The sequence below is a fragment of the Schistocerca serialis genome, chromosome 9 (genome assembly GCF_023864345.2).
Source record: "Schistocerca serialis cubense isolate TAMUIC-IGC-003099 chromosome 9, iqSchSeri2.2, whole genome shotgun sequence".
NCBI lineage: Eukaryota > Metazoa > Arthropoda > Insecta > Orthoptera > Acrididae > Schistocerca > Schistocerca serialis.
In genome coordinates this window covers 394,677,034-394,695,278 of record NC_064646.1, presented here as the reverse complement: position 1 = coordinate 394,695,278, position 18,245 = coordinate 394,677,034, and the positions used below count along the sequence as shown (strand labels likewise).

The window sequence follows — 18,245 nt, the reverse complement described above, 5'->3', positions numbered from 1 at the left end:
AAAATTGAACGGAACCAAAATGCGGAGAGCCATGCGTGAAGCGTTCATCCATTTTGAATGTAAAATTCAACCACCGATCTGACACAAAATCCTAAAAAGTTTTGATATTATGTTAATTCAGTAAATCGGCCAAAGCCATCTTCTAGACACTCTGTGACCATAATGGCATCGAAAATCGAAATGGAAGATGACACAGAGAAGTTCAAACTATCAAATTCCTTTTTCCAAAACTGTTTCACTGAGGAAGAATGTACCGAAGTTCCTCCTATAAATTGTAACAAGAACATCAAAGTGGTAGGTGTCTAAATAATACACAATAAACTGAAATCGCTCATCAAAGGAAAGACAACTGGATGATTCTACATAGAGTATGCAAGAGAACCTACTTCTCCAGCAGTGTGCCGCAGGTCGCTGGAGGAACGAAGCATTCCCAGTGGTTGGAAAAATGAACAAATCATTCCCGTTTTCAAGAAGGGTTGTGGAACGGGTGCACAGAATTAAAGGCCTATATCTCTGACATCAGTCTGTTGTAGAGTTTTGGAATAGGTTTTATGATCACATATTATGACATTCCTGGAGACTCAAAATGTACTCTTTAGCAATCAATATGGACTCCGCAATCAACGATTGTGTGAACCCCAGCTCATCCTTTGTTCATCCATGAGGCCAAGGAGGCACTAAACAATGGCACACAGGTTGTGTCGTATTCCTTGTCATCCAGAAGATGTGTGATACTGTTTCTCACCCTTACCTAATGAATAAAATACGAGGGTATGCAGTATCAGACTAACTTTGTGACTGGATGAAGATTTAATGGAGAGAACTCTTCACACATATAAATACCACAAGGGACTGTTATAAGATCATCACAATATATGTAACGAGCTAGTGGACAGCATATGAGGTTCTATGAGACTTTTTGCATATGCTACTGTTGCACACGGAGAAGTTGCAACGCCAGAAAATTTTAAAGCCAACTGCAAGGTATCTGCAGATGATCTAGGCTTCGTGCAGGGATTGGCAGCGGACCTTAGTGTAAACAAGTGCAGCGTATTGCAGATGAATCGAGAGAAAGATCCATTACACAATTACAGGACAATCACTGAAAGCATTCACATCTATGTGTATGGAGTGATTTGAAATGGAACAGCCACGTAAATTATTATTATTACTATTATTATTATTATGAAACTGATCACAGGTAAGGTATATGTCGGGGTGAGTTACATCCGAAGAACCCTCAGGAAGTGTAGTCCATCCGTGAAGGGGATGGCTTACAAAACCCTCATTCCACGAAAGCTTCAATATTTCTTGACAGTTTGAGATCTGTACCAGGCAGATATGACATAACAAATAAAGAAGATTCAAAGAGGAGCAGAACGTTTCATCACAGGTTTATTTAGTAAGTGTAACAACGTCAAAGAGATGCTCTTCCAGCTCCAGTACTAGACGCTACAGGATAGGCATTGTGCATAATGTGTGGTTTAGAGTTAAATTTCCGAGAGTTTAGTTCATAGAAGAATCGAGTGATACAGCTCATGAAAAGACTATGACAGTAGAAGTAAAAAGATTTGAGCTCACATGGGGGCTTACCAAAATTCTTTCTTCCTGGGGACCATTCCTGGCTGGAAGAGGAAAGGCGGCAAGTGTCCTTGATACACAAAGAACCCTCCACCAAGCACTGGAAGGTGGCTTGAGGAGTATAGATATAGATAAACACATCATTACTCTCCGCATAGTACTTGTAAACAAAAATAGAGTTGGAAACGATACCCTGCCAGACACGAAAAGAGAAGCACCCAGGAAAGGAACGAAATGAACCTTCACAGGTTGAGAGCGTATGTGACGTTATTTCAGCGACTACAAAATCCAGTCCAATTTTCAAAGAACTTGAGCTACAAAACATGGTGTAGAATGTTGTTGACGTACTACTGTGCTGTACGGGTGCCGCAGATGACAATCAAAAGGGTCCTGCTATGAAAAGAAATGGCACCCCACACCATTATTCCTGGCTGTCAAGTCATATGGCGGCGACAATTGGGCTGGTATCCCACCACTGTTCAAGGCGTCTCCAGTCATGTCTTTGGCCTGGAATCTCAATGACTGGAGGAGTAGAATTGCCTTCAGTGATGAGTCCCGCTTTGAATTGAGCCCCAGTGACCATGGAAATAATGTCTGGAGATGCCCCGGACAATGGTGGGATACGAATATGACCATCATCCACCATACAGTCTGTCTGCCCCTAGTAGCTGAGTGGTCAACATGACGGAATTTCATACCTAATAGTCCGGGTTCGATTCCCGGCTGGGTCAGAGGTTTTCTCCGCTCAGGGATTGGGTGTTGTGTTGTCCTTATCATCATCATTTCATCCCCGTCGACACGCAAGTTGCCGAAGTGGCGTAAACGCGAAAGACTTGCACCAGGCGAACCAGGAGTGTTGGTCTCGGGTGCAATTTCTTTTCCTTGCAGGACCCTTTTGGTTGTCATCCATGACACCCCTAGAACATAGCAGTATGTCAATATCCTACACCCTGTTATGTTTTCTTTCATGTCAAGCCATCCTGGACTTTCATTTCAGCAAGATAATGTCTGCTCACACATGGCAAGAATTTCTACTACATGACTTCATGCTCGCTAAACCCAGCCTTGACCAGAAAGGTTGCTGGATATCTTCATAACTGAGAATGTCTAGAGCATTCTGAGAAATGCCCTCTGACCATCTTGGGATTTTGGCAACATAGCATGCCAGTTAGAGTGAATTTGGCACACATCCTTCAGAAGGACATTCAACAACTCTATTGATAGCAGCTTGCATAAGGACCAGAAGTGGAACGATGCGTTATTGACTTGCTCAATTTGTGAAGCTCTTTCTCTTGAGTAAATCATCTGATTTTTCTGGAACTATGATCCTTTTTTGTCTGTACATGTACATCACATCTACTGACTTCTGTCCCATTCAGATAATTCTTTTGTGGCATGGTTGTTTCCTTTTTTTTTTTTTTTTTTGAGAGGTGGGATGGAGGTGACATTGAAGCTGGTCCCAGGCACTTTCTATTGGGCACAGATGTGGCAATGTTGCTGGCCAAGGGTGTTCCTGATGTAGATGAGCATTGTCTGTTGAAACATGGCATGATGATGATGTCACATGAAAGATAACACTTGAGGAATTAGGACGTCTGTGGTGTACAAATGTGCTGTCAGAGTACTCTCAGTCAGTACCAACTGTCACTTGAAGGGATAGCCGATGACTTCCCACACTATGACTCCATGAATAAAACCATTGTGCCTTTCCTAAACATAGAAATAACAGGACATCTTCCCAGGTTGCTGACATACTCAGGAACAATGGTCATCTGGGGTGCTGCAGAACCAAGATTCATTGCTGAACTCAATGTGATGCCATTCATCAGCATTCCATACCTCCTGGTCATGGTAACACTCCAAATGCAGCCACTTGTGTTGTGAAATCAGTCCACATATGGAGTGGTAAATCTCTAGTCTGGCTGCTGACAGTGGTGCAGATGACACAAAATAATGCAGGGAATCAATTATTTGTTGTCATATGACACGCACAGATGTGAAGGGATTGCTTGGTATACAGTTTGGTAATCCTCCCTTGTGACAGTCAGATGTAATCGAATGACACATTGATGACAAGTATCCCTGGTCTCATATTCCCATGCTGTCCAACACTGGATCACTGTCACATCTGAATGCTCAGCAAATGTGGAGAGTGGCAAATGTGGAGAGTGCATGATTCGACCAGTTGGCCAAATGGAGACATACAATGAGGCTTTTTTTCATATGATGTCAGATCTTAATATCACTGTCTCACATGAATGCATTGCATCTCCATGTCCTTCTTAGTGAACACACAACGTCTGACACCATTCGTGCCCCTTACATATCCTAACAGACCTGGAACAACACTAAACATGAAAAATGCTAATGCACTCTATTGTCTTTCTATCTGTGACAGAGAATTTACATACCCAGTGATGGTGTGTATGTGAATGGAGTTACATTGAATCCAACTATGTGTTCTGGCTGCTTCACTTTTTTTGTCAGGTGATGTAATTGAACAATTTCAATTTTCTTTTGTCCATCCATGTAAGGCAAAATAACTTAGGATGTAAATCTACCTGAGAAATTGGTAGTTTGAAAATAACACTTAACTTTAATATTAAATCAGATTAAGAGCAGCCGACCAGTTGCAAAGGATAAAGTAATCTTTACCTAGGTTTCAATAGATATAAATCTATCTTCTTCAGAAGACGGCAGTATTACCATAATATGAAGCGGTATGTCCTTATCGTTTTTACAAACATCTGCCGTCTTCTGAAGAAGATAGATTTATATCTATTGAAACCTAGGTAAAGATTACTTTATCCTTTGCAACTGGTCGGTTGCTCTTAATCTGATTACGTGGAACCGTTGCTGTAGCGCAGCTATATTTAAAGTACTTTAATATTAAAAAGATTTATAATCCATTTGTTGTTTGGATGATGCAAAAAACAATGTATTCTATTACTAAAATCAGTTAAAAGAGTATGAACAATAAAAATACATAATAAAAAAAAAAACAATTTTCAACACTAAAGTACTGGATATTTGTTCACCAGTTGCTATGATGCAAACATTGGAACTTTTGCTATCATACTGTTGCCAAAGTATTTAATTGTAGAACAGATGGATGTACAGACTGCATTAATAAATGGTAAAGTTTTCACAGAAATTTATGTGAGGCATTTTCCAAGATACAAAGATGGAACAAGTAGAGTTTGTAAGTAATTTGAGGCATTATATGGTTTGAGAGAAAATCATCAAGCATGATATAATTCTTTGGATTAGTTTATAAAAGCCCTAATATGGTTACTGCCTATATGTACTGGTAACTGCAAATGATGTAAGCTATAAAACTGGGTTGGTTCAAGACTGAGATGTCACATTCAAGTCCATTTTCAAAGGCACTGATGAGGCTAAGGCAAAAATGCCCTCAACAGGTCTCGAAGCTAGGAACTCTAGATCCAAACTAAAGCAGAGGGGTGAGCCAGAATGTCTGTAGTAATATTATTCATACGCTACATTTATTTTGATAGATTGCTTGTTAGATACAGGGTGGCAATTATTGAACTATATGAAAAAAATGGAAATTAGTTGCAAACTATGGCATGCACACACTTTATTCAATATGTAAACATCACTGCAGATATTTGGATTTAGGTTACGACATGTTTGATATGCCTGTCATCATTGGTGATGATGTGGCGCAGATGAATAGCAAAATTCTGCATGACCCACTGAAGTGTCAGAACACCGATGCTGTCAATGACCTCCTGAATGGCCGTTTTCAGCTAATTAATGGTTTTGAGGTTATTACTGTACACCTTATCTTGAATACAGCTGCACAAAAAGGAGTCGCATGTGTTCACATATGGAGAATATGTGGCCAATCAAGGCCCATGCCAGTGGTCTCTGTGTACCCCAGAGCCAGAATGCGGTCCCCAGAGAGCTCCTCCAGGACATCAGACACTCTCCTGCTTCAATGGGGTCAAGTTTGAGAGTTCCATCTTGAATGAGCCATATCTTGTCAAAATCAAGGTCACTTTGGGTAATGGGGATGAAATCATCTTCCAAAACCTTCACGTACTGTTTGGTAGTCACCGTGCCATCAAGGAATATCGCACTGATTATTCCATGACTGGACACTGAACACCACACAGCCAACCATTGAGGGTGAAGAGACTTCTTAATTGTAAAATGCGGATTCTCAGTCCCCCAAATGTGCCAATTTTGCTTATTGACAAACCTGTCCAAAAGCAAATGGCCGACAACAACAAACTGTGTCTGCATGCACATAATTCCCATTGCGACCTGCACCCAAATGTGCGGTTTGAACATCCTAACAAAAACACTTCAGAAGTTATGACAATTTTATCTCATATAGTTCAATATGTGTCACCCTGTGTGTATACCATAGTGTTTTTAAAAAATATTGTACAAGTATGTCTAAATTATTTAATGGGTAAACTATTTTTTTATGCAGTGCAGTAATACAATCTGAGTGAAGAGGTTGAAAAATCAGCCAACTAATTGCAAACCAAAGGTTTATTAGCCATTGACCTAGGTTTCGATATTTCAAAAAATATCTTCTTCAAAAGGAATGGATCATGTTACATTACTCCTCCTGAAGAAGATATTTTTAGAAATGCCAAAACTTAGGCCAAGGGCTAATAAACTTTTGTTTTGCAACTGGTTGGCTGATTTTTCAACCTCTTCAGGTTTACACAGATGTTGTTTTGCAGCCATGTTTAAGATTTTACAATCTGAGTGAATTTCAGCAGACAGAAATTTATATAAAATGAAATTATTGTTTCAGTTGTGGAACACCTGTCATAGACCAGACTTGGTTGTGCCAACCTGTAAGAAGACATTAGCAGATCTTAAGCTAGATTATGTTGATCTTTATCTTGTACACTGGCCATTTTCATACAAGGTGAGTTTATAAATAAAACAACAATACCTAATAAACAAATGGAAGCTATGATTATCTTAGCAGATCATTCTTAATTTAAATTAATTCCTAGGAGATCTCATAAAGCATAGCCATGTGTCATTCTAAATATCAGCAACTATGAAGTAAAAGTTTGCTTTAGAAATAACAGGCACATTTGTAAAAAGATAATACAAAATGAAAGCTATTTTTTAAGGATCTGCTTACTTTAAAATATCAGCAATCTATTCAGTATCAGTGTTCATCTCCTAATGTAAGCTGCTAAATACCTATCTCAAAAAATTAGTTAATCTACAGCAACCAACATGGGATCCAAAACCAAAATGTAACTTAAGAACCATAGACTGAGAATATAAAATTAGTTTATCTATAGCAACCAACATGGGATCTAAAACCAAAATGTAACTTAAGACCCATAGACTGAGAATGCTTTACAGTAGTGATTGTGCATGGCAAGATTTCAAAACGTCCTTAGTATGTTTCTAGGGTTACATTGCACCAGCTGTCTATATGCAGGTCACATAATTACAATAAATTATGGACTGGTGATTTGTGTGCACAAGGCTGAGTCCTGGTAGTGTCACAGATGTGTTCTATTGGCTTCAGGTGATGCATATTTAGTGGCCAAGACATAAAAGTGATTTCTGTAACATGCTCTTCAAACCATTGTAGCACAATTCTGGCCTTGTTAAACAGCTAGTTATCCTTCACCACTGGGGAAGACATAAAGAATGAAGGGATGCAGGTGATCTGTAACAAAGATCATGTAGTCCAGAGCTACCAGGCTGTCTTTGATTAACACCACAGGTCACTTGGAAGCACTAGTGAAGTCCCCCAAACAGTAATACTGTCCCTTCTGACCTGCAACCATGGTGATATACATGTCTCCACTAGCCATTCATCTGGATGACAGCATATCTAGGTACAACCAATGAGCTGATGTAACAGGAAACAAGATTCATCCAAGCAAGCAACAGCATACCATTGATCCACAGTCCAATCTTGATGACTGTGTGCACACTGCAGTCATCACTGGGTCAACATGGGAATACATAGGGCTCGAATGCTGTGGAGCCCCATGTTCGACAATATGCACTGAATGGTGTGCACCACATCACTTGTGTATTCACCAGCATCATATTCTATCACAAATCTTCCACGGATTATTGCCTACTTTAACAACCAGCCTCCACATTTTGTGACGAGATGAAGATGTCCAATACCTTATTGCCTATTCTTAGTTTCACTGTCCTTCAACACCTTTCCATAGGTGATCATGACAGGATCACAGGATTTCTGACCAGTTGAGATGATTCTTCTCAGGTGCTGAGCTATAGTAATCTGCCCTTTGTCAAAATTGCATACATCAGTGAATTTCCCCCATTTACAACTGTGTTATTTCTAGGATTGTCCTACATTTGTCTCTGCTCCACTTACATATGTTCCTTAATGTATTACCAAATGGCATTTAACCTCATAGCAGGCAATATCATAATATTTTGGCTCATCACTGTGTATCTCTCTATGCTGTAAATTTCTCTATCACCACATAATCATTAAGAAGTTTCTAGAATATCTTTTCTCTCACTGTTCCACAGATTCTTTGGCAGACACTTTACAAGTTGTACAACAGATTATGGATGACTTCTTCAACAACTTCTTGTGTCATATGAAAGGGCTTTTAGTGATATATTGCATTTTATTGAGGGAACTATTGCTCTATTTATGTAAATAGATGGAAATGAGAATATTTGCAGGTTTTGTAAGATTTTTTGCACTAGTTTCTTTGTTTTTTATTCAGAATAATCCTAATGCCTTTTTTTGCAATACATAAATTATTTTTGTACTGCTGGAGTACACAGAAAGGTCTCATTGGCATAATGTGAAAACTGTTTTGTAATAAACAGTGCTTAATTTACAGCAGAAATTTCTGTATGTTGTCCCACTTGAAGCTTAATGCCTAATATAATTCCCAAAAATTTTACAAGGATAAATTTTTCCAGTTTTTATCATCCATAGATATATCTATGGGCTTATCCTTTTCTGTATTAGTGATGACAATGGACTTTCATCTGTTTTAGTTTTATTGGTAACTAAGTTTTTATGAACCATTACACTATATTATTAGTTGAAATAAATCTGCTATTTCAGGTTTTTATGAATTTTTTTCTACAGTTACTGGTGTCAGATCAACAGCATAGAGTATTTTTGTTCCTTCTGACTACCTTCAATATTGTTTTGAAAGAGTCTGAACAAAAGTGAGCAAAGTACTGATTCCTGGGATAATGGCACATCATAATTACTGACAGTAATTTCAGATGTGTTTCAAATTCTTTCAGAAAGATCAGGAAGCAGAGGTCTGCTTGTGTCTGTATATGTGTGGATGGATATGTGTGTGTGTGCGAGTGTATACCTGTCCTTTTTTCCCCCTAAGGTAAGTCTTTCCGCTCCAGGGATTGGAATGACTCCTTACCCTCTCCCTTAAAGCCCACTTCCTTTCATCTTTCCCTCTCCTTTCCTCTTTCCTGATGAGGCAACAGTTTGTTGCGAATGCTTGAATTTTGTGTGTATGTATGTGTCTGTTTGTGTTTCTATCAACCTGCCAGCGCTTTCGTATGGTAAGTCACATCATCTTTGTTTTTAAATATATTTGTGACTATTTACTTATACTGCTGTTTATAGTATAAATTCTGGACTATTACCCAGTATTTTTTGTGTATTTAGTAAGAGACAATTACTTTACATGTTCCTTTATAGATAGATAATTCTACTACTTCTTTCACTTAGAAGAAAAGAAAGTAAATGAAATGAAATAGAAAAACCCACCAACAGTTTACAAGTTCAGCACAAACAATAAGTGATAAATGTGGCAGTCTTTGTTAATGACTTGTTTGTTCTGAACAAGAGGAGGAAAGAGTATGGACTGTCCAGGGCCTAAGTGGGGAGGGTCTCAGGATTTGGATAAACAGTGCCACAGCTTCACAGGACAAGAGGGAGATCTGAAATGAAATGGCAGAGAGGCTAGATAATGCGTCAGGGGTAAAGCAAGGCAATACTTTTAACCTTGGAAATTTATCAGCTCAGACTCATGTTATGAAAATGTTGTGAAGGTATCAGAGTCAGAAAAGGGCACAACACTGCTTGCACCACCAGTATAGGAAGTTTCCTCTAATCAGTCCAAACAAAGATTGACATAATAAAGAGCTGTCTTTATGCCCATAGATTTACCCTGACCCATTTGTACATCTTGATCCAATCATTTCTCTCTCTAATTAAATTTTTTCTAAAAACAATAACCCTTTCTTGAATGTTCCATCTTTTGCCTGCTTAATAAAAAGTATTTTTTCAATATTTACCATACTACTAATTCTTTCCATTCTATATGTTCTTTGACTTTATTTATTGCCATGTGATATAATTTGAGTTTGGTAAGCGAAGATGACTATTTTTATAAAATTATGAAACAGATTAGCTGGCCAATACTTATTACAGGATGTGATTTGGCAGTGCCAGCAGTTCTGTATCATAATTTTATCGTAAATCACTTTTGATACAGATGACTCTTTTTGGTAGTATATTAACTTTAGTAACCAAATTCTATTATCTTAACAGGAAGGGGATGATTTTTACCCCTCAGAGAATGGTATTGCAATTACTACTGACATTGACTATCTGGATACATGGAAACAAATGGAAGAGTGTGTTAATTTAGGACTAGCAAAAAGCATTGGTGTATCCAACTTCAACAGTAAGCAGCTCAGCAGATTGCTTGAAGCAGCTACCATCAAGCCAGTTACAAATCAGGTAACAAAATACAAATATTTTAATAAACTTTTGTTTAGTGCAGAAAGTAAGACAGGTCTTCTTATTTCCTTACCTTGTTTTAATTATGGAGTAGTTATTCCAAGGAGAAATTCTTGATGGCTGTAAGATGGTTCATGAAGTCTTAACACAGCTGCTCAGGCAGAACTTGCTTATACAATACAATAAAACACTTATAATGGATATTTTTGAAATACAAGTAATGTTTTAGTTGCAGTCTCTTGCTTATTGTAGATCCATATGGTTTGGAATATATATGGGATGATACAACATGGAGGTAATACTTTATTACACTTGAATGATACACAGTGAGAAGGAATGTCTGCTTGATTTGAAACCATAGAGTGCACTGTCACTGGACAGTCTACACCAAATATAGTTTGTTGTGAAGCCAGATCATTTCTCAGTGGGGTTACACAATATGGTTTTCTGACAGAGGCTCCCCCACCATTGTGTAGAACACTGGTGGAAGGTGATGGCCACGACATGGTGATGGTATATGAAGTTGATATCTGTGTGCTATGCAGTTGGGTCAATGTGCCACGAGTATCAAATGAGATGGTGTCTGAGCTTTGTGTGCTGAGGGTGTGGTGAGGTAGGGTCTCATTGCACAGCATTAAGGTGGCAATCTTCCAGGTATATCGCAGGTTGCTGAGTCCAACCACAGTGGCACTGTTGTGGCGTGTTATTTAGCAGGGGCATTGTGGTAAGGCAAAGGGGGTAATCTTAGTGGTCCTCCATCATGGTATCAGAATGGTGTGATGTTCTGGGAATGGTGACTGTGGGGAAACTATCAGGAGAAGCCATGAAATGATGGCTGCTGTGTCAACGCCATTGGACAGTTAGTAAGAATGCACGAAGTGCTGGCTGATGAAACCATTTCCAGGGTTGCATTCAGGATGTTGACCTTTGATGACCAGGAACTTGTCAAGCAGTTTAATGCTTAGGTTTCCAGGTTGGAAGTCTTTGGTGTCGATCTGTACTACATAATCAGTGACCACCACAGAGTGTCCGGACACACTGCCATCAGTGGATGGATCATCCTGAGGCATCCATGCAGGTTTCAGATGGTATACAGATGCTGTGCTGGGCCTTCCATACAGGAGTATTTAGATCATATGTGTATCATGTTTTAGAACCTTGTATAGACATGTATAAGGAAGCTGTAAAGCAAGCCAAATTGTATCATCACAAAGCATGGCACAAGTGCAGTCAGTGACTCCCTCATGCATGAAAACTTTAGGAGTGTAGTGAGGTTGTTGAGGTGGTATCGTGAGCCTTGCAATGTGTTCTTTCACCCTAGTAAAGAGTGTGGGAAGTTGAGTTGTTTCTACCATCAGTACCTGTAGAATGGATTTTGGTGATAATTGCAATGGCTCACTAAATCTGTGAGGGAGACATAGCGTTTTTTTTTTTTTTTTTTTTTTTTTATATAAAATGTGTGAGGCCATTGCTTTGTGGTGAGTGCTGTAGGGGTTCACTGAACAGAGCAGATTAAAATTATCTACCTTGGTTGGTGATTATGGACGCTGGACACCCATATCTGTAAATCCAGGTGTCAATGAAGGCTCTAGTTGTTGATTCCACTGACATGTATCGGAGAGAGGTGGCTTCTACCTTTGCATTACACAGTTGATGATTGAACAGGTGTTCCAATAACCCTCAGATTTGGAGAGGGATCCCACCAGATCAAGGTGCATGTGTTGGGGCAGTCCTTTTGGTATTGTAAACTGTCCAGTGGGTGCTGCTCCACTTTGCTTTTTTGATATGGTATGAATGTGCATGTCCACTCCTTGCAACCATTCTGGATGTTCGACCATACAAAACAATTTGTAACAAGTTGTGTCATTGAGCAAATGCCAGGGTGTGACAAGTTTTGCAGCTGGTCAAAAATGATCTTATGAAATAACTGAAGTACTAAGGGGTGAGTTTGATTTTGTGACATCACTCAGTATATGTCTTGTGCCTGATGTCAGGTTGTGTTCAGTTCTGAGATCAATAGTGTATCATTGATGAGGTCTTGAAGCTCTTTGTCCTGCTATTGTGCTTCTGCAAAATCATCGTAATCGATTTGTGTGAAAATGGTGTTGATTCATGAAAGATAATCATTGACAATGTTGTCTGCACCTTTCAGATGGCCTACAAGTGTTACAAATTGTGCAGTATAATTGGGGTGGCTGTAGCGTCTGGGGCTCGAGTCTGTTGATGAGTTATGGATTGAGTCTGCTAGTGTTTGGTGCTCTGTATACATGATTAGTCCTCTACCTTCCACATTTTAAAATTGACAGATTGCCTCATACATCTGTCCTTGGTGGATCATTTGCTTTGAGAAAGAGTCAGATCTTTTTTCAAAAAAAGTCTGAGTGGTTGTTGTAGGCCCACCACTTCCTATTGGAGACAGGGCAACCAAGAGTACGGGATGATGGCATCACCATCAAAGCAAATGGAAACTTGATAAACAACAAGCCGGAAGTCGAAAACATTTTGAATAATCATTTTTTAAATGTTGTAGAGAAAATAGGATCTAACTGTTCATTAGAAGAAGCAAGGCAGTTAATGGAAGAGGCCTTACCCACACCATTTGATACAATTGAAATTCCACCCACCTCACCTTCTGAAATTAGGAAGATAATAAACTCTCTCAAGAATAAAAGCTCACATGGAATTGACGGCATTTCCAGTAGGATAATAAAAGTTTGTTCCCAAGAAATAAGTGGGATTCTTTGCCACATATGTAATAGCTCTCTGAAGCAGGGTATTTTCTCAGATAGGCTGAAGTATGCCATTGTTAAACCACTGCATAAAAAAGGGGATATGTCTGATGTCAACAACTACCGCCCACTCTCTCTTCTGACTGTCTTATCCAAAATTCTTGAAAAAGCAATGTACTGTAGAGTGGCTTCACACCTTTGTAAAAATAAAGTTTTAACAAAATGTCAGTTTGGTTTCCAGAAGGGTTTTTCAACAGAAAATGCTATATATACTTTCGCTAATGAAACATTAAATGCTCTGAGTAACTGGAAGTCACCCATTGGGATTTTTTGTTACCTATCAAAGGATTTTGATTGTGTAAATCATGGAATACTTCTAGATAAGCTCAAATACTGTGGTGTGAATGGTACAGTGCTCAAATGGTTTAAATCATACCTAACTGGAAGAGTGCAGAAAGTTGGAATAAACAGTTGACATAATTTGCAAAAAACTGGTGATTTCTCAAACTGGGGAACAATCAAGAATGGGGTGCCACAAGATTCGGTCTTGGGTCCTCTGCTGTTCTTAATATATATTAATGACAGACAAGAATTAACTGGTGAAATTGTAAACGATGTTTTTCAGAAAATCATTAAGTGGTTCTCTGCAAATGGGCCCTCATTAAACTTTGACAAAACACAGTATATACAGTTCCACACAGTAAATGGAATGACACCATTAATAAATATAGACTTCAATCAGAAATCGGTAGCTAAGGTAGAATATTCAAAATTTCTAGGTGTATGCATTGATGAGGGGTTGAACTGGAAAAAAAAAAAAACACTGAGGATCTGCTGAAACGTTTCAGTTCAGCTACTTATGCTATTAGGGTCATTGCAAATTTTGGCAATATACATCTGAGTAAATTAGATTACCACGCCTATTTTCATTCTCTGCTTTTGTATGGCATCTTATTCTGGGGTAACTCATCATTGAGTAAAAGAGTGTTCATTGCACAAAAGTGCATAATCAGAATAATTGCTGGAGCTCATCCAAGATCATCCTGCAGACACTTATTTAAAGAGCTAGAAATCTTCACTGTAGCCTCACAATATATATATTCACTTATGAAATTTGTTATTAACAATCTGAACGAATTCAAAAGTAATAGCAGTGTACATGGCTGCAACGCTAGGAGAAAGGATGATCTTCACTACTCGAGGTTAAATCTAACTTTGGCTCAGAAAGGGGTGAATTATGCTGCCACAAAAGTCTTTCGTCACTTACCTAATAGCATCAAAAGTCTGACAGATAGCCATATAGCATTTAAAAGGAAATTAAAAGAATTTGTAATATCTTGTATAGACACATTTTATTAACCTGACACATTCCACATCATTACGAAGTGTCGTATTCATGATCCTTGGGATGAGTACTAATCTAATCTAATCTGGAGGACCTTGACACTCTCAAACTGACTCTCACACTCTTTTATGGTTAACTGTACTTGCAGAAGTGAATGTGCTGGTGTTGTTGCCTGGGTAAGACAGTCTTTTAACTGATCAAAGGCTTTTTGCATGTCAGCGACTCACATCAGCTTGTGTTTACCTTTAGTGTTTTTTCCTTTTATGGCCTCTGTGAATGGTGACTGAATAGTGGCTGCCTGTGAGAGTTGGTGCTGGTAGAAGTTGATCATCTCTAGTAATCAATGTCATGCTGTGGTGAGTTCTTCAGACATTTTTTTTGAATTGCTAGTCATTATTCTGCTATTGAGGCATAGGGACTCCAGCTGGGTCTCAAAGTAAAGAAACTGGTTTTGTTGCATTTCAGTGAGTGAGTTCACACAGTCAAGTAGATGGTTCCGCAACTTCATGACCAGTGTTGGGTTGAATCAGTGTGCCACTGGACAGACCCAGTAGGAGCAAGAAATGCTGGACAAAATTGGCAACAAGTACCAGTTTGCTGATACCTGTGATCAGAAAGTTCCACATGACCATTGTTCTGAACCCCTGATCCAATATGCAGGGTAGAGCCACAAACAGGTATTGCTGAGTTCTTTGCTGCACAGAGCTGTATAACAGTGTCGTTGTGTCCTGTGATGAGGCAGGTTGGAGGCAACACACTTACATCAGAGCCACAAATAACTAAATATTATTGCTGTCTGAGATGATCCAGGATACAGAGCCTCCATTGGTGAAGTGTGTGGTAGTCTGTTGTTACTTAAGGTGAGCTGATGTGAATGATAATCATGACCTTGTGCACCTACTGTGGGGCACACTACTCCTTTGGGTGGTCACAGGGTGGACAGCAGTTGCATGTGACCTTGCTGAACTGTGTGTGGTACCAACAGCAACACGGGATGGCAATCTTGGGGGAGACCAATTATCATTAATTTGTTTCGTTGACTCAGCTGTGTGGAAACCATGATGTCAGAGTCGGCAGCAGTCATGTGTGCTTGCCACAGGAAGCATAGCACACTGGAGCCAGCCATGGCTGGACAGACTGCGTCACAAATACAATGTTTATCAACTAACATTTATACAACACCATATACAAAATTTATATTACAAATAAAAGAAAATATTTATGCAGTGCACAAAAACACATAGAACATAGCAGGAATGAAATATAACTAAACAGGAAAGTAAAACTTCATAGCAGCAAATGAAAATACCATAAAGCCAAATGTCACACACACAAAGTTTCATTTTGGCAAAATATGTACTTTAAGTAAAACACAAAATTAAATGTGTAGTTAACATAAGAAGAAGATTAAATTTAGGCAAAATTATATATAAAACATAACAATATTTATTATTTTGTCCATTCAGTAGAACCGCTGTTGAAAAACTCTTCCAATGAATATAGTGGATGTTGTTTCAAGTCCTGAGCAATTTTTTTCTGAAATAATTCAGGTGGCAGGGATTTCGCTTCTGGAGGCAGTTGATTGTACATTTTTAGGGCGACTGTTGGAAAGCTGTCTTGTGTACTTGATAGGCGACACCTTGGCACTTCAATGTTCCTCTTACAGCGAGTATCATGATTATCTATTTCTTGTCTTATGCTGAAATTCCCTTGATTTTCTTTTACATACATGAGGCAGAAAAACACATACTGGCTAAAGCCAGTCATTATGCCTAGCCTGGTGAAAATAGGCTTACAGTGATCCAGTCTTTTGCTAGAGGATATGATCCTGATGGCCTTTTTTTGTAATAGCAACACATCTTTGCTGTCTGAGGAGTGTCCCCACAACAACAGTCCATAGCTAATGTGGCTGTGGAAGAGTGCATGGTTGACTATTGTGAGAAACTGGTCAGTTATTACCCTCTTCAGCTTCCTCAGGAGGTATATCACACGAGAAAGTTTGGTGCATACATATGCAGTGTGACCATTCATGGAGAGTTTGCTGTCAATCTTGAAGCCCAGTAGTCTGACAGTCTCCGTGTTTTCTTGGTCTTCAATGTTGGTTAGACTGCATATCAAATGTTGGGTTTTTTCTTCATTGATCTTCATTTTGTTTATTACAAACCATTCTTTTATTTCTTCAAACATCAAATTTGATGCACCAAGAGCTTCTGCGGCTGTATGTCCTTTGGCAATAAGGGTAGTGTCATCTGCAAACTGCAACATTTGACTATTACAGCTCATATCATTGACATATATGAGGAATAGGAGAGGTCCTAAGACTGATCCTTGGGGCACTCCATGTTCCAGTTTTTGTTCAAGAGAAGTTGCTCCATGCACTGATACTATCTGCTTTCGGTTTTCCAAATAAGATTGGAGTGTTGATAGAACAACACCTCCTACACCATAGCATCTTAACTTGGCTGTTAGTGTTGTGTGTGAGATGCAGTCAAAGGCTTTGCTGAGGTCACAGAGTGTCAGTGCCACACTCTCTCTCTCTTCAAAACTCTGTCGAATTGTTTTTAATAAGTCCAGTGTGGCTGTCACTGTTGATCTCCCTTTGCGGAATCCGTGCTGTGTGTTTTGGAATAAGTTGTTTTCCTCAAAGTAATTCAGTACCTGGCGGTGCATCACAGACTCAGTAACTTTGGCTAGTACTGGTACCACTGAGATTGGTCTGAAGCTGGACGCCTCACAAGGATCCCCCATCTTATATATTGGTACTGTGCGCGCCAGTTTAAGGAAGTCTGGGAAGACACCAGAAGATAGACATTTGTTTATTGCTATGGCTAGTGGCTGAGCTAATTCTGCAATAATTTTCTTTAGCAGTGTGCAGGACATGCCATAGATGTCTACACTTTCTGAGTGTTTGTAGGAGTTCACAATTTTTATCACGTCTTCAGGGTGTACTTCCTTCCAGTTTTGAATACTGCAACTGTCTGCATTTCTTATGTTTGCAGTTGGATCTAGGTCAGAGTGTGGAATTTCACTCACTGTCTTTTCCACTATTCTGACAAAATATTCATTGAAGTCATCAGGGATACACGAATTTAAGCAGGAGGTAGTCTTCTTTCTGTTCTCATTTACAAGATTCCAGGCAGCTTTACAAGGATTTTAGGCCTCTTTAATGTATGTATCATTATATTTCTTTTTTGCTTCCTCTACTGCCTTCCTATAAGCTTTTTTGGCTTTTAGGTAGTTGCGGTGATGTAATTCTTTAGCTGGAATGTCTAAAGCTGATTTCATTCGGTCCTTGCACATTGTTACAATACACTTCAATTTATTGAGCTCGGCGGTGTACCATTGTTTCACATTGATAACTTTCTGCCTGCCTCGTGATTTGTCCAGAGGATTCTTCACTGGTCTTACCGGAAACATGTCATCAAATATTGCTTTTAAGGTTTGGAACATACATAAGAAAGAATCACTGCCTACTAACTCTGCAATTTTCTGCTGCCAGTTTACACAAGATAGAGCTGCTTTGAGATAATTTAGTCTCTCTTCTTTCACAAATCTTCTTTTGAATGTGTAATTTAAATACCATGTGCTTATCTGCGGTTTGCTCCTCATACTGGTTTCCATTACTAGTGCACAGTGATCTGCTATCATAGGTTCAACTACACTGAGTTTATAATCCCAGATGTTGAGGTTGGTGATTATGGTGTCCAGGCATGCACCACCCCTTGTTGGGAGCTTATTTGCAATAAAAAACCCATAACTGGTAATTAATCTCATAAAGACCCTCTCTCTGGCATCTCCATCACCTATGTGTATGTTAAAATCTCCACACAGTGCAATTTTTGACTTTAGGCGT

At 39.0% G+C, this 18,245-nt stretch overlaps 1 protein-coding gene across 1 annotated transcript in view; it reads left to right on the top strand.

Annotated features, from left to right (window-relative positions):
- The window catches only part of LOC126418968 (aldo-keto reductase family 1 member B1-like), a 63,358-nt gene that overhangs the window by 19,109 nt on the left and 26,004 nt on the right, over positions 1 to 18,245 (top strand). Inside the window, exons 3-4 of the mRNA XM_050086015.1 lie at positions 6,380 to 6,496; positions 10,127 to 10,318. Of these exons, the coding sequence (XP_049941972.1) occupies positions 6,380 to 6,496; positions 10,127 to 10,318 (309 nt within the window). The remainder of the gene's footprint in view (positions 1 to 6,379; positions 6,497 to 10,126; positions 10,319 to 18,245) is intronic.